Source organism: Mytilus galloprovincialis, chromosome 8 (genome assembly GCF_965363235.1).
Source record: "Mytilus galloprovincialis chromosome 8, xbMytGall1.hap1.1, whole genome shotgun sequence".
In the NCBI taxonomy this organism is placed as follows: domain Eukaryota; kingdom Metazoa; phylum Mollusca; class Bivalvia; order Mytilida; family Mytilidae; genus Mytilus; species Mytilus galloprovincialis.
This window is the reverse complement of record NC_134845.1, coordinates 31,236,400-31,255,101: the sequence shown is the minus strand read 5'-3', so window position 1 is coordinate 31,255,101 and position 18,702 is coordinate 31,236,400. Positions and strand designations below refer to the sequence as shown.

Below are 18,702 nucleotides of genomic sequence, written 5' to 3'. Positions count from 1 at the left end.
TAATACACATCTTTTTTATATATGTGTACAGTGGAGATCACTTCTAACCGCTCATTAAATCTGTCAGAATCTGTCAGGAGAACTGTTCTAGGACAGTACGTAGAACTGTCAACCTGACACCTTTTAGTCAGTTCTAGCTAGAACAGTTCTAACCTAAAACTGATTTGGTCAGTTCTAGCTAGAACAGTTTTAGACAGTTCTAGCTAGAACTGACCAAATCTTTGGTCAGTTCTACTTTTAGAACAGTTTTACGGTTAGAATTGATTTCAAATTCTACGGCTAGAATTGATTTATAAATTCTACGGCCAGAATTGATTTATAAATTCTACGGCTAAAATTGATTTATAAGTTTTAAGAAATCTTTGTCTTAATATAAAGGCTTCGGCAAAATAGCGATTAATATTATATAGAGTTTTGCTATTTTGCCGGTTTTATTTCAGATTTATAATCGGCAAGAGAACATGTTTAACCCCGCCATATTCTGCATGTATGTGTCTGTTCCAAGTCAGGAGCCCGTAATTCAGTGATTTTCTTTTGTTGATGTGGTACATAAATTATTTGTTTTTCTTTCATTTTTTGTACATAAATTAGGCCGCCAGTATTATGGGGGGGCATTATTATTTGAATTGTTTTACATTTGTTATTCCGGGAGTCAGGATGGCTCGTTACCTGTTACCTGTCTGGTAGGTTCACCCTTTATAAGGGTCACTCCCAATGGGATTTATTTAGGTTAGTATTAAATATGTACATTATTTACAGTTGTACATTTAAACTTTAAATTTATCAGATAACAAAATTATCTGACCTCATTATCCAAATGTAATATCTGTTTACGAGTAGTTTTCATACCTCGGACGGACCTGTTTAACAAAATTCTTTTAACCGCATCAATCTAAAATGACATTGCTCTTTCTTTTTTCAACTCTATATAGCTGCACAGTACTTCAGTTTTAATTTTAGGTCAAGAGGGACTGTAATATACAAGTTACAGCAATATTTGAAAACAATTTTGTTCGCATCAATTTATAGTGCCAGCATGCAGGGGCAGATCCAGCCATTTAAAAAAAAGGGGGGGGGGTTCCAACCATTAGTAAAGGGGGGTTCCAACTATATAATATGCTCCCATTCAAATGAATTCATCGTAAAAAGGGGGGTTTCAACTCCTGGACCTCCCCCCTTTGATCTGCCAATGTGTATGTCCTCTTTTTATTAGCTCACCTGGCCCGAAGGGCCAAGTGAGCTTTTCTCATCACTTGGCGTCCGGCGTCCGTCGTCGTCCGTCGTCGTCCGTCGTCGTCCGTCGTCTTGCGTCCGTCGTCGTTAACTTTTACAAAAATCTTCTCCTCTGAAACTACTGGGCCAAATTTAACCAAACATGGCCAAAATCATTATTAGGGTATCTAGTTTAAAAATTGTGTCCGGTGACCCGCCCAACCAACCAAGATGGCCGCCATGGCTAAAAATAGAACATAGGGTTAAAATGCAGTTTTTGGCTTATAACTCAAAAACCAAAGCATTTAGAGCAAATCTGACATGGGGTAAAATTGTTTATCAGGTCAAGATCTATCTGCCCTGAAATTGTCAGATGAATCGGACAACCCGTTGTTGGGTTGCTGCCCCTGAATTGGTAATTTTGAGAAAATTTTGATGTTTTTGGTTATTATCTTGAATATTATTATAGATAGAGATAAACTGTAAACAGCAAAAATGTTCAGCAAAGTAAGATCTACAAATAAGTCAACATGACCAAAATGGTCTGTTGACCCCTTTAGAAGTTATTGCCCTTTATAGTCAATTTTTAACCATTTTTCGTAAATCTTAATTATCTTTTACAAAAATCTTCTGCTCTGAAACTACTGGACCAAATTAAACCAAACTTGGCCACAATCATCATTCGGGTATCTAGTTTAAAAATTGTGTCCGGTGATCCGGCCAACCAACCAAGATGGCCGCCATGGCTAAAAATAGAACATAGGGGTAAAATGCAGTTTTTGGCTTATCACTCAAAAACCGAAGCATTTAGAGCAAATCTGACTGTAGTAAAATTGTTTATCAGGTCAAGATCTATCTGCCCTGAAATTTTGAGATGAATGGGACAACTCTTTGATAGGTTGCTGCCCCTGAATTGGTTATTTTAAGGAAATTTTGCTGTTTTTGGTTATTATCTTGAATATTATTATAGATAGAGATAAACTGTAAACAGCAAAAATGTTCAGCTAAGTAAGATCTACAAATAAGTCATCATGACCAAAATGGTCTGTTGACCCCTTTAGGAGTTATTGCCCTTTAAAGTCAATTTTTAACCATTTTTCGTAAATCTTAGTTATCTTTTACAAAAATCTTCTCCTCTGAAACTACTGGATTAAATTAAACCAAACTTGGCCACAATCATCATTGGGGTATCTAGTTTAAAAATCGTGTCCGGTGATCCAGCCAACCAACCAAGATGCCCGCCATGGCTAAAAATAGAAGATAGGGGTAAAATGCAGTTTTTGGCTTATCACTCAAAAACCAAAGCATTTAGAGCAAATCTGACATGTGGTAAAATTGTTTCTCAGGTCAAGATCTATCTGCAACAACAAAAGAAAGAGAGTTTTTCACGACCTCAGCTGGCTATACAACCCTTGCACTGGTGGCAAAGTGGGGGGGGGGGGGGGTTACGCAACAACAAAACTACTTCACAACTTTCTCATTACTTTGCATTTCTTGTTAGATAATTTTTACAAAAATTCTCCCCTGAAACAACTGTCGAATTTAAACAAACTTGGTTTAAATCACCACTAGGATATCCAGGGACCACTGTGTATGATGACCCTGCCTGCCCACATGGCTGAAATAAAACATAGGTTTCAAATGCACTTTTTAGTATTATATCTCTGAAACTAAACGACAGTACAACAGTTGCATTTATCATGCAACAATTGTAAATAAAAATATCAGGTGAGCGACACAGGGTCCTTGGACCCTCTAGTTCAAAATATTGAATCATAAACAAATATCAGTAGTTTTCATACTTGTAATAAAATCTTTTGACCGCATCAACCAAAACTTACCATATTTTTTTTTATGTAAATCTAAATAGCTGCACAGTAATTCAGTTATAATTTTAGGTCAAGAGGGACTGTAGTATATAAATAACTGCAATATTGGAAATCAATGACCACAATTTGTTTTCTCGCATAAATTGAGAGTGCCAGCATTTCCTATTTTTATTCAAAATATTACATCAGAAAAAAATATCAGTAGTTTTCATACCTCAGACTGACTCATGTAACAAAATTATTTGTCTAGATCTGAATCAATCAAAACTGACCATATTTGACAGCATCAACCAAAACTGACCATATTTGACCGCATCAACCAAAACTGACCATATTTGCTCGTTTTTATGTAACTCTTATAGTCGCATAGTAAATCTGTAATATTTTTATGTAAGGATGGATTGAATCGTAAACTAATTTCAGTAGTTTTGATATCTCAGACTGACTCATGAATATAACAAAATCATTTGTCCGCATCAACCAAAACTGACCATATTTGACAGCATCAACCAAAACTGACCATATGTGACAGCATCAACCAAAACTGACCATATTTACACTTTGTTATGTAAATCTTAATATATATATAGCTGCATACTAAATCACTTACAGTAATACATATTACGATTGATTGTATAATTCAAATGACAGCAATATCAATGAATATTGGAACACATTGGCTACAAAAAATTCCACATCAATTTAGAGTATCAGCAAGTCCTCTTTTTATTCAAAATATTGAATTGTAAACACATTTCAGTAGTTTCGATATATCAGACTGAGTCGTTTTAACAAAATTAGTTGACCGCATCAACCAAAACTGAACTTATTTACACTTTATCGTGTAAATATATATGGCCTCATTGTAAACCAATAATATTTCTATGTGAGGACGGATCGTATGATAAAAATGACACCAACTTTGGAACACAATACACCTTATCGCTAATCCTGGCTGACCCGGCCTCTAACTTGAACTTTTAAAGCACACAACAATCACTTTTTCATTGTGGCGTCAGATATTTTGTTTTATGACGTCAACATTTTACGGGAACCTGTGTGATATCCAGTAATGGCAGACGAATAGCGATAAGGTGTATTTATACCATATCTAAATATTTAGCGCACCGTTATTTCCTCTCTGTATCCATAATAATGAACCGTCACTAAAGTGACTTTTTAAGTCAGTAGTTTGTGATGGTTTTTTTTTTTTTTTTTTTTTTTAAACAAAACTATTTAACGGCATCATCCAACACTCACATGACTGATTCATTACTTTATTTTAAAATAAAAAGTACATGTATATGGGAAGTTCTCTTCTTGGAATAGTATACTGTTAGTATAATTTGAAGAAGGCAAAGAAAAATGCATGATTTTTTTTGTAGCCGAACGTCCAGGGGCAAATGTTTCATTCATGTTCAGATCGAGAGTATATTTTTCTGAGTTCCAGACTCCCAGATATCATTTATAATCGTTATGGATAAGTCTGGCTAAATTGACGAAATGGTGCAAATGTATAGTTTTTTTTTTACGTTATACAACACTTTTGTTCATGAATATCCCATAATTCATCCACTGTACAATTTTCGTTTGAACATTTGTCAAAACAGAATCTCAAATGAATGTAAATCAAAGGCAAACAAGGTAAATTACGATTAAAATTCCATGAATTAAATGCAGAGTTATATTTAGGAAGAGACTGTTAAAAACGGGGAACGAATAAACGTAAACAATGATGTTTCCGTATGCAATCTTATAAAAATATTTCTCCGATGAGTTGGATAACCTTCTATTCACTTCGATATTTGTACATGTAACGTTTGATCAGTAAAAAATATAGAAAATCTGCTATTATACAGCAAAGTAATTGGAAGTGATTTATTTAGAACTGTTCTACAGTCCTGACTGATTTAGTCAGTTCTGCTGACAGTTCTACGGTTAGAAGTGATTTGGACAGTTCTACCTAGAACTGATTTGGACAGTTCTACCCTAGAACTGATCCTGACAGTTCTACCTAGAACTGATTTAGTCAGTTCTACCTAGAACTGATTCTGACAGTTCTACTTAGAACAGTTCTAGGGTAGAACTGTTCTAGGACAGGTTAGAACAGTTCTATGACAGAATATTCTGACAGTTCTAATGAGAGGTTAGAAGTGATCTCCACTGTTTAACACTACAATTTAGTGTGGTTTTAATTTACTGATTATTAATTCAATATGTACTCCAGTAAAACAATATTCAAAGATCTTCTGACCGTGTTGAATTGGTAATCTATATACCATATTCACTTCAATCATTTAAGAATTGAATGCTTTTTTAAAACTTTATTGGGGTGTAAAAGCGTTGACCGAAGTACATTTTGTATGAAGCGCTTCCGCGCTTCATTCTAAAAATATGCGAATGGTCAACGCTTTTACAACCCTATGAAGTTAAAAAAGAAGCATTCAATAACTAAATTACATTTTTTAGCTAAAACACGAATTTTATTTTATTATTTAATTCACCTGTGCACTTTATTGTTGGACCTCGTGTTATCATGAATGAAAAGTTTTATTGAGTAATGCAATTGTTTTAAGGAATAACACGTGATGTGCAGTTAGCCAATCAGAATAACGTATTATAGTGAAACATACATCTTATGTAATTATTCCATCTATTACAACGTTTTGAAATTCGTTACAATGTGATATTATATTAGAATTAAACACATCTTTTCTAGAGGTAATTGATGTGTAAACCGAGACGATTAACTCACAAACTGAATAAAAGTCCGAAGGTTCACACATCAATAACCTCTAGAAAAAATGTGTTTAATCCTTATAATTCTTAAACCAAATATTCACGATTTTCAATTTACATTTTTTTTTTGTGTAAAGGCTACTATAATAACCATCAAACACACAATTGACAGGTCGTAACTAAGGAGTTGGCCGCCATATTGACTTTCCAAAATTCATAAATGTTCAATAAATGCAGCGGAATATAAAAATAAGAAGAACCTACCTCCAAAGCTATATTTTAATGGGTAATTTTTCGAATAAGCGTACAAGTAACAAAACAAGCATTCCCTTGAAAGTTTTTTTTTCGTATGACGTCGTGTTTAGCCATGACGAAAATTCGCCAAATCATTCATGAAATTTCGCGGAATTTAATCTTAATTTTTAATTTTATACATTTTCGAAGCTTTTGTGCATTTATTTTATTTCTTTTTTTTATTATATATGCATCAATAAGAATAGAAACAGCTGTTATGCATTTGGTTTTTACTTTCTCAATTTGCTGTAAACCCCGGGAACTTTACTAGTATGTGTATCGCGCATGAATAGATTACGAAGGTAGTTTCGGAAACATGGTTTATCGAAGTGTAAACCAAGAGAACAATTCTAACTGACCAATCCAGTTCAAGGATTAATAGATATGAATATCATATAGGAACTATACAGGAATGCATGCCGCTGAACGGGATGTATAAATCTGCAGTCACGTATAAATGAATGAACATAATAAGGCAATTAAACTGAAGCCTTGTGTGATGAGTCTCAATTTGTCTGCACGTTTAGAACATTTGTAATGATATTTTTTTTCTCTCTAATATTTCCTTATTTTCCAATGACAGCCCTGATATGAAAGGAATATTTTTAATATAGTGCAAACGGGGTAAATGTAACCACGGGATCATCGATTTATCAAAAGATGACATTGATAGATCATTAAAGCCACAAATAACATTAAATTTCAGGTTACCATATGAAGGATTCATAGGTGGTGTGACAACTTTTTCAAAAGCCCAATACCAGGAAATAAATGGGTTTTCAAACCTTTTTTTTGGATGGGGCGGAGAAGACGATGATTTATATAGAAGGTTGTATATACGCTTAATATTTTTAGCAGTTTTGTTTGGCTAAGTGTCTTCATATATATTGAGCTTGTAGAGCTATGTGATTGTTTTAAGGCTAGTATGCTTTTTTCAACGCTTCTATGGAGTTTGCTTATTCTAGTTACATCTTCAGTGTTTGTGATATTGCTGATAATTCATTGTACAATAATTCAAGTTATTTAAAGATCGTCATTCATTTCTTTTATCGAAATAAAATGATGCATATAAAATATTTTCAAACTATGAGCCTGTTCCAAATAAACCTTCATCCAAATCAAAAAGAACAATACTGTACTATAACATTGGTATCCGCCCTTCAACAATGGACAAATTCAAACCCACAAAATAAACAAATATAAATAATAAAAAAGACAAAACTGTGGTATTGTTTAGGCTTTCAAAATTTAAATTCTGCTATCTATGATGAATGTATTTACAACCGATGGCTTGATGTCTTTTTGGTGGAGGTTTCACATGAAACTATCAACAACCCAGTAGTCACTATTCATGTGTTGATATGCATTATCTTTGATATGGTCGTAATAAAATTTAACTGTTTACAAAACTTTTGAATTTTAATTTCAAAATACGACGATTTTTTTACTCTTGGAATATAGTACCTTAGCTGTATTTGGCAAAACATTTCAGAACTTTTGCTTCGATGATATTTATCTACGCTCTTTTATTTGACCATTTGACAATTTTTTATTCGAGCCTTACTGATGAGCATTTTAAAAGACTCAAAGCGCTTCGACGTCTAGCATACACAATTCTAACCATATTATCTATGATGAGAGTATTTTCTGAATTTGAACGAAGAATAATTATGGCAAAGTGGAATTAATTCCAATAACTCTTGCTTTGGATCGGTACATTCAGAACGTTGACTGTGTTTATACTGTGATACTATACAAGGACAGTAACTGCAAATCATTCGAACAACAGTTACAAATTAATTGAAAGAAGCCTATCTTGAATTCGCTTATGGTTTATTGTCTTTATGAAACCCACTTTTAAGAAAGTTACACTTTCTCTTTATGGGAATAAACAATGCATACTACTTTATTTTAGAAATTTTGGTGAATGGCAATGGTACGGTAAAGCTCACCACATACATGTATCTGCATATTTTTGTATTCTAAAACAAAACAGTTAGTCTATGTTAAATCCGTATACCATCTAGTTCTACAATTGCTCTAATGAAAACTTGAAACGGTGAAGGCACATTGACTTAGTCAGATTGAAAGGTTGTGGAGACACATCATTCCATACAATTTATGTTGCAATTCTGTAAATATAGACAATGCAATTTCCCACAGAAACTCCCTTTGCAGCTAAAACTTTGACACTTTTAGTATGAAGTTTCGTGAAAAATGATATCCAAGAACGGAAAGTTTATATGCACTACTATGTTATTCAAAGGTCAAAATATAGGGCTGTATGGCATAATTTCAACATTTATATGCCCTGAACTTCTAAGAGTTTAAACTTATATTTCAATTCTATATTACCCTAACCTCCATTTTTGGACCTCTTAAAATTAAAATTTAGGCGCTACCATGTTTTTTTATACTGGTCACATTCCCAAGTGATGTATCTATATTAGATGAACCACAAACATCATGAATGGGAACCAGTACGTTAACAAATTAACATGAGTAATAGGTATCTCCCAAAAAGAGGCGTGGTTTGAAAGCAGCTGTATTTACAAAATACAATCTATAGGATTATAGGTTGCATTTCTGTAAATATTGACAATGCAATTTCCCATAGGAACTCCTTTTACGGCTAAAACTGTACCACTTTGACTATGAAGTTTTGAAAAAAATCTTATCCTAGAATTGAAAGTTCATATGCACCACAATTTTTTTCAAAGGTCAAAATATAGGGCTGTGCGGCATATTTTCAACGTTTATATGCCCTGAACTTATCAGAGTTTAAACTTACACTAATTTTCTTAACTACCCCTACCTCGAATGAAAGGTTACCACAGATTTCAATGTAAACAATATGCACGTGTTTATTTACTGGTAACATTCCCAAGTTCTGTCTCTGCGATATGGAACACAGAGAGCATAACTGGGAACCAGTATGTAAACAAAATTTTCTATGAATATTCAATTACTCCCCAAAAGAGGCGTGTTTTGAGAAACAGCTGTATTTACAAAGTGCAACCTATAATCTATATTGAGGTTTTTATCCAACGCAATCATAGATTTGAACATTGTTTTAAATTTATATATCTAACAACATGTCGCGATCGCCACACATTCAGGACTTGCTATAACTTTTAAAATATATTCTACGACCTCAGAGATCTTCATTTACTAGTAAACATTTTGATATGGAAGAAAGTACAAAAAATGGTACAACTTCCATTTGCTTCAGAAGTCAATTCCGACGGTTTTTCATGTTGAAAAATAATTTCTATGTCCAGACTACGTAAATACAAAATATTTTACAAACCTGAACATACAAGAAAGATATAAAAAAGCTAAAATATACTTTATCATGTTATACGATAATGCAATTAATTGTTACACTGTCGTCAAATAAATTTAATTGGTACTGTATGGCTAACAACTATAATTTATGATGCTTTATGTTAAAATGCCAGATTTTTATTTGTTAAAACGAGGGCGACAATTTAAACTATCACATGGTTGAGCGGGAGACAATTGTCTTGAATGTACACACGTCCAGACCAATGAAAAATCGATAATTTAAAAGACAATGACATCTTACAAAAACATCACTTAAATATTAGATGTATGATGGCTCGTTGTGAACTTGTCCTACCTCCATGACAAATATGTTGTTGTCCCCGCGGATAAAGCCCGAAACAATATCGTTTTTGTATGTAAATGTCATAAAATAAACTGCTTGATAAATGGATTAGGTATTGGCAATTCACTTTGAAACTCAACATTTACCCTCACGACACTTACCAAAGAGGACATCCTGGATAATCATAGGTCTGTTCTTTGTTCCTTTGGAATTTCAACCACAAATGAAGAACTGGATCTTCCATCACTATATTGGATACATTAACTACATAAATATCCTTATATACAACGGTAAATTGCTGGGTCTTCCAAGTGCTCCACGAAACCGCTCTCTTAATTTTTAACATCCATTTCATCACCAATCAAAGCCGGGCTCCAAAGTTATATAGTTATTGTAAAACTGCCTATTCCAGAGGTGGCGTGAATCAGATGTGGATACTATAATATTCGAAAGATCTTTTAGAGTACATACAATCTAAGACTCTCTCATCTTGCAATAGTATTTAAACATTTGACTTTTCTACACTTTACACAAGTATTCCCTATGCCAACAAGACAGGTTTAAAGAGTTGGTATTACTTTGTTCCATTAAAATGAATAGCGAACGAAAATACAAGTATCTTGTCTTGGGGAAAGAAACATTCTATTTTGTAAAGAATCACTCTGATTCAAACAAAAAATTATCTGAAACTGACATTGTCAAGATGCTTGATTTATTGATTGATTATCTGAAACTGACATTGTCAAGATGCTTGATTTATTGATTGAAAACATATTTGTAATGTTTGAAGGACGTGAATTCCAATGGGAACCAATTGCGCCCCTCTTCTTGCCGACTTGTTTTCTTTATTATTATGAGGCTGACTTCATATAGGAACTTCTTAGGAAGAAAAATAAGAAGTTAGTAACATCCTTCAACTTAACTTTCAGCTATATAGATGATGTGCTCTCACTAAACAATACAAAATGTTGGTGACTATGTTGAACGAAACTATCCAATCGAACTAGAGTTAAGAATACTACAGATACAATTAAGTCTGCCTCATATCTTGACTTACACCTAGAAATTGACAAAGATGGTCGATTGAAAACAAACCTTTACGACCAAAGAAATGATTTCAGCTTCCCAATTGTGAACTTTCCATTTCTGTGTTCTAACATCCATGCAGCACCTGCATGGGAGTATATATCTCCCAATAGATATGATATTACCGGGCTTGTATTTCCTATCATGATTTCCTTGATAGAGGATTGCTACTCCCAAGGAAGTTATTAAACCAAGAGTTCCAAACGGTGAAGTTGAAATCATCCCTTCGTAAATTTTACGGACGCCATCACGAGTTGGTTGACCATTATTGAATAACTGTTTCACAGATGATATCGGATATGTTCCTTATGTCGTTACTACAATATCCTTCCCTTTTCACGGCTGTGACCTAACGAATTGAATTTTTTACCGGATTTGAAATACATAAGCAACACGACCGGTGCCACATGTGGAGCAGGATCTGCCTACCCTTCCGGAGCACCTGAGATCACCCCCAGTTTTTGGTGGGGTTCGTGTTGCTTAGTCTTTAGTTTTCTATGTTTTCCTCTGGTATCTTTCGTCCTTCTCTTAGACATTTCGCATATGTGGTTACATTTTAAGTGTTTTCGAGTAAAGTCAACAATATTTGATGCAGAAATGTAATTAAGTATTGTGATTTGTTTTTACTTCAACTTATAATAACTAATATGTTTATAAAGGTATGTTATTTTTGTTGTAATTATGGTTTTGTAATTGGGGTATATGGGAGGTAACTTAGAAATGGTATAACTTCTCATGAAACATTATAGTTTACGTCATAAATGTAGCTGGAGAAAACGTTCAGTGAATCCATTGTTTCTTTTAAAGTTCTGAATGCATTTTTAAAGAGCTATCTTATCGTCTTCTATTTTGAATATCGATTTTTTTTTCATAAAGATGATCTTCTAAAAACAGAATAATCAATATTTTCTGTGAAATCCGTACAAAATGTGCCATTTGTTCACAACCTGTAGCTTTGAAAAAGCCCAATGAACTTTTTCTTTTATAATATATTTGAACATATCCTAATACTTAATTTGAGCAAACAGTAAAACCACAATAATATCGAACTCCGAGGAAATTCAAAACACAAAGTCCCTAATCAAATTGAAAAATCAAATGTTAAAACACATCAAACGAATGGACAACAACTGTCTTATTCATGACTTAGTACAGGCATTTTGAAATGTAGAAAATGTGTTGGATTGAACCAGGTTTAATAGCGCTAAACCTCTCACTTGTACGACAGTCGCATCCAATTCCTTTATTTTGACAATGATGCGTGGATTAAATGTCATTAATAGGGGTACAACAACACGAACCCCATCAAAAACTTGAGGTGATTTCAGGTAATCCGGAAGCCTAAGCAGACCCTACTCCACATGTAGCACCTGTTGTGTTGCTCATGTTATTATGAAGCCGGTTATTAGCTAATTCTGTAGGTCACATTAGTGTAAATGGAACGGGATTGTAGTAACGACATAAAGAGCATATCCGATATCATGTGTATAACGGTAACTTTTTGGAATTTTGGATCCTCAATGCTCTTCAACTTTGTACTTGTTTGGCATTATTCATATTTTGATATGAGCGTCACTGATGAGAGTTATGTAGACGAAACATGCGTCTGGCGTACTAAATTATAATCCTGGTACCTTTGATAACTAATTATTCCATAACGGTCAACCAACTCATGATGGCGTCCATAAAATTTTACGAAGTATGATAAGGTTTTATCAGTTTCCGTCTTTGCTCCAATACCACCTCACACACTGCATATACATGAAATAAACTCTATATTGAAACAATGTTTAAGTACAGTATTTGAATATTATATAAATGAGAATAGTTATATTATTATTGCTTTATTGTAGATGTCTTTTGCGTAGATAATAAGTACATCTTGCATAGAGTGTAGATAGCATTTAATGACACTTGTATGTACATACATACTCGCAAGCAAAGATATAGTCTGTTTAAGTTCTGATGCTGTGTAATCGCCTAATCAATTTAAATAAGATAATCAAATAGTCAAAAATACAGTTCTAGATTATCGAATAATCATGACATATTTGGTCTGGTAAACCAAAAATCACAATCAGAATATAAGAACAGCCAAGTAATCATATAATCTCCATGAGGAGTCTCATAAACACGTTGCAGGAAAAAAATAATTGTTGCAATTATTTAAGTTTAATGTTTTCCTTTTTATTTCCAGAATATTATACCATGATTATAAATTGATTAGACCATTTGAAGATTTTGGTATTTGTGGAAGTGTACTCCACAAAGAAGCATTGAAAAGTAGTGATAGGTGGGAATTTGTTTAGTGTAATCCTTTTTATGACAGCAACTAATCAGCTTACATAATACCGAAATATATTCCTTTTTGAAGCATATAAAGGAAAAAGTAGAAAAAAAACAAAAATACCGAACTCCAAGGAAAATGTCCTCATCGAATTCGAAAAATTAAAAGCTGAATCACACGAAGCGAATGGAGACAACTTTCATATTAATGACTTGCTTCGGGCATCTTCCTATGTACAAAACTGTGGTACCTGATTGAACCTGGTTTTATAGCTAGCTTCAACTCTTACTTGTGTGTCATTCGCATTAAATTTCATATATTAACAAAATATAGGGCACAAAAAAATAGGCATAAAAGGTGAAAATATCAAAAATAATCTGATCACTATAAAACAAACAAATATGTCAACAAAGATAATACAGTATGGCATATAGACAAAGCACATAACAAAAATTAAAAACAAGAATACACAAAAATAATACCAAAGCACATGGCGGGAAGTATAAAGATCAAAAGGTTATAACTAAAAATCGACTAAACAGTAAATGTGAAAACTTTTCAAACACAAATAAAAGAACATTATAACGAGTTATTAAGATGTCAAATAGTTCTATGGTTGTCGATTTCTTAATGAATTACAGGCTACTGACTTGGGACAGGTACATACATATAGAATATGGCGGTGTTAAACATGTGAGCAGCGGGATCCCAACCGTCCCCAAACATTAAACAGTGGTATAACAGTACAACATAAGAATGAAATATGAAGATCAGTTGCAAAAGATTAAGTTACCTCATCAGAAGGATACAAATAATAATACATATTACAAAAAAACGCAGAGTGGACGTACTCGTGGATGGGTCCCAACAACAAAAAGACACGAAGTACCGATCTGAAAGTACTCACATAGTTAGAATCTAATTAAAACTAATAAAACATCATGTATCTAAGACTAGATAATCTATCAGTACGTATCCAACATCCAATGGAAGCGTCAACTTCGTCTTATTAAAAAATGGAATAAATTAGTAAAAGTTTTAATTAATTTGTGGTAGCCAAATCCCTGATTAGACAATTAACCAGTAATTATTAGATGCTTTGTGTAACATTTTCTTAAACGAAACACTGTTTTCACGTAAAACATTATTCATTTATTGCAGAAGAAAATATTTGAGCTTTTCGGCAGAAACTCGGAGAATGGATGGTTTAAATAACTTAACCTACAACTCGCTTAAAAAAGGAAAGAAACCGTTGTTTAATTATATTTTGGTAGACATTGGCCAGGATAATGATTGAAAGGTATGAAACAAAAAACATTCAAGTTTTTCAAAATCGTTGATTCTGAGCAATGAATGAGTTAATGAACAAAATTAACCTCGCCACAAAAACATAATGAAAAGGGGATTTTTGCAGCTTGTGCATCGTCAACTTCGTCTTATTAAAAAATGCTTTGGAATAGTTCAGTTTGCTATTTATGTTACGTTCTTATATCAATTAAGAAGCAATTGCAAAGAAGGACAACTGTATGGTATTTTAAAGGAAAATAAATTTATAGCCGAAAAAGGCATTTGATATAAATTCAATTATCAATGTCGTATCAAATTCAGACAAAAAAAACATACAGATTTAATAAGTAGTTTAAACGTTTTTTGGAACTTTTTTGCTTTTTCTGCAACTTTTCATCACATTTATTTTTATTTTGACAGATATCAATAAATAATTAGATATATTTCTTATATATGTCAAAAATCTATTATTTAACACCAGAAGAGATTGAATTAATCGTTAGTCATTAAAACCTTCTGTGAAATAAAGTACTACAATGGATTGTTTTTGGGGAATATGTGTAAACCAAATATAACATATATTGACACCAACGTTAATTACGTTCCAATAAAAACTGAGAGTGACTTTTTCTCCCTCTTTATTCGTTATCAATACGTGATATGTGACAAAATATTTTCAAATCTTCAAATTCAATGTTCATAGCTAGGGCGGACTTAAAGTTTCGTTCAGACAAAAATGGAGTATGTTTATTGAGTAACTGATAACCAAAACATTTTTACTTTCACATCTGAAGTATAATTCGGTTTTAGCAGCCAGTCTACTTCAATTTTATCAATATAAGCTAGGATAATTAATTATTCACTTGCAAGTGAGTAATTCGACCTAAAAAAAAACGTACTCACGTGAACTTTAATTTAACCCCTTAGCTAGATATGAACACTCATGAATTGTGCATGTTAAGTTATTAAAAGGAACAGAATGTCAACCTTGAAAGTAGAACAAAGGTAACTCATTTGATTGACTAATTCGATAAAAAAAAAAAATCTTTCTTATACGATGATTAACATATATTTTCAAACTGTAATCTGAAATTGAACACACCTAGAAAAATCCAGTTCGCAATTTATGTATATCTATATTTATGTATATGTCGCTTTTATGACCATGGTCTTCGGAGGTCAACTCGATAGTTAATAAGATGACGTCTAGACTTCAATACACATGAAACGAAGCTACATATTATCGAGCCCATGCCTTTTTATAATTTGGATAAATATTTTACATTGTTATAAATCCAATATGATAATTTTGGTCAAATCGTTCAACATGAATTTAACAACTAGTGCCAATTTAAACAGTATAAACTCTGATTGAAAGACGCTAAAAATATTCTAACTACTTTATATCAATAAAGATTAAATTTCGATAAGCAGATGTTATGTACGTACAAATATATACAGGGGCTATAGTAAAACGAGAAGAAGAGGGAAAACAAAGTAGGGAGGTGATAAGGCGGAAAGTTACCGTTTATTTTTTTTAGGAATTAACAGGATGCGAACTTGATGTCGGATTATTCAAAAATAATCCGCAATCTGTAGCACTGATGCATAATAAATATGACACTTTGTATTTGATTTGAAAATAAATCTTTATTCCTAAGGTTGGTACTATGATGTTCATGTCTAATAACTATAATGACTATGTATTACATCTCACTTAACTCCTGCATCGAACAATTGTAAAGTTTACTTTTGCGTTAGTTTAACATTTATTAACGTCTGTACTTTCTAAAAGTATGGATTTATCGTTTGTGATTGTCACCGTATAAGTACAGAAATCATAAGCAACATACTAGTTCATTTTCTGACATTTCGATATATATATATTTATTTCAGTTAGCTTGATGTGTGACGATGTGGCAGCTTTACCTTTCATCGATGAGCATAGTAAGGATCAGAAACCAGGGCAACATTACAGTGTACATGGAATACAAATTGATGTTGCATGAATTGAGTTGTACACGTTATGTTTGTAAAATAACGAAGTTTATATTTTTACAATATTTTTTATAGTCTTATAATGGTCGAGGAAGTCTGTAATGGCCTGAGGTAACGCCGAGTGCTATTACAGACATCCGAGGCCATTATTACTGACTGAGGACATATAACAGAGCCATTATAAAAACACCCATTTCTTAATACATTTATTAACCAACTGAACAAAGGTACATGTGTTGCTGCTAACTTGATGTACTGTCTACTCTTTAAATGACAGTTTAGTTTGAAAAAAATGATTTGTACTTCCCCATCATAAAGCTATAAATAAACCAAATATCCAAGATATTACGTTGACAGAAGTTATATGTTAAAAAAAAAACAGGATGAACAGTGATCCCTATATTTTAAAATCGGCGGCTATGTTAATATAAATATAAAAATTACATAAGTTTATTATATTTGATATTAACACTTTTTTTCTGTAATGGCCCTGTTTTTTCTGTAATGGCCCTGTTTTTCTGTAATGGCCCTGTTTTTCTGTAATGTCCCTGTATTAATGCCCAGTTTGTCTGTATTAAGGCCAGTTAGGGTTTATAATAAACAGTCATTTTTTTACATTAATGTACTTAGTTGGTTAATAAATATGATTATTAACATTTTCGACATTTTTATTATATATTATTGTACTCATTCTAGAAATCACAGTCATTGAGAAAATCAGAGTTTTAGTTTTCTTTTACTTCTTATTGTGCTACGCATTTGTATTCTATCAGAAAATTGATGGAACTACATAACCTAACAGTTACTATACGTGTAGCTATCTAGTGTCTTGAAAATAAAAACCAGACAGATATTTATAAATTAATATATGCTAACAATACAAACAAAACATAAGCTTGCTATCAAATGTTAACAAGACGTTGAGAAGTTCAAAATACTTTAGATTTTCCAACCAAGAAAGAGATAACCTCATCTGTATTTTGCAAAACTTTTAGGGAATTTGAGTTTGTAATACAGTAACTGTTCAACTTCGTACTTTATTTGTCCTTTTACGCGTTTTTGTGTCGACTTTCACAGGTGAGTCTTTTGTAAACTAAACGCGCGTCTGGCGTACAAAATTGTGATCTTGGTACCATGATGAGTTTGTTGACAACCACTGGGTCAATACCTCTGCTGTTTCCCCGTTGATATCTCCAGCCCAGTATTCAGCACTTCATTGTTTACACGAACCCTCTTTGATATAGTCATATCCCGCTAACATGTTTAACCCCGCCAAATTCTGTAGGTGTGTCCCAATAAAGAAGCCTGTAATTCAGTAGTTGTCGTTTATGTATGTGTTACATATTTGTTTTTGTTCATTGTTTTGTACGTAAATAAATCCGTTTTCTCGTTTGAATTATTTTACATTTGTCATTTCGGTGTCTTTTATAGTTGACTATGCGGTATGGGCTTTGCTCATTGTTGAAGGCCGTACGGAGGCCTATAATTGTTGCTTTTTGTGTCATTTGGTTACTTGTGAAGAGTTGTCTCACTGGCAATCATACCACATCTTCTTTTTTTGTTCCATATTTTTGCGATTTTACTTTATTCTACCCGTCATTATGTTATTGTGCTTTTGTAATTTTTTGTATTCTTGTCTTTCATATTTTGCTTATTTGCTTTGTCTATTTGCCTTTTGCGATTCTTTGTTACATATTTATTTGTTTTCATATTGATTAATATTATAACACAATGTTGACTGCTGTACCCTTATTTTTGACATTTTTACCTATTATGTCTGTTTGTTTTGTTCACACATTGTTGCCAATATAATGGAATTCGATGCGACTGTCATAGAAGTGAGAGGTTTTGCTAGCCATAAAACCAGGTTGTATTCACCATTTCCTACATATTAAGAAAATACCTGTACCAAGTCAGGAATATGACAGTTGTTATCCATTTGTTTGATGTGTTTTAGTTTTTATTTTGCCGTTCGATGAGGGATTTTCCGTTTTGATTTGTCCTTGGAGTTCGGTATTTTTGTGATATGACTTTTTACTATTATTTGGATTTTCGATCAAACCTCAAACACTTTATGCCAATAACAATTAACTCAAAACAGGCCGAAATTATAGTGCATATCTTTTTAAACGGCCCCTTTTTATTATCATTCGTTTCAAGATGTATGTGATTTAAGCATTAGATAGATGATGATATTTTGTTATTAGTTATTTTTGGCTTTGCACTAACTGTTAGTAACTGTGAGTACTCTCACATTTGTAGTGAGTGTCTTTCTATTGTGGGGATGTATAAATACCCGTCCACATCCACTCTGTGTTTTATTAGATGTTTTTCTATTT

General features: G+C 32.8%; 1 protein-coding gene across 1 annotated transcript in view; it reads left to right on the top strand.

Moving 5' to 3' along the window:
* Positions 1-17,019, top strand: part of LOC143085559 (beta-1,4-galactosyltransferase 5-like) — a 78,198-nt gene extending 61,179 nt beyond the window's left edge. Inside the window, exons 6-9 of the mRNA XM_076261990.1 lie at positions 6,781-6,903; positions 12,989-13,084; positions 14,240-14,378; positions 16,262-17,019. Coding sequence (XP_076118105.1) covers positions 6,781-6,903; positions 12,989-13,084; positions 14,240-14,375 — 355 coding nt within the window. The 3' untranslated portion in view covers positions 14,376-14,378; positions 16,262-17,019. The remainder of the gene's footprint in view (positions 1-6,780; positions 6,904-12,988; positions 13,085-14,239; positions 14,379-16,261) is intronic.
* The last annotated feature ends 1,683 nt before the right edge of the window (positions 17,020-18,702 follow it).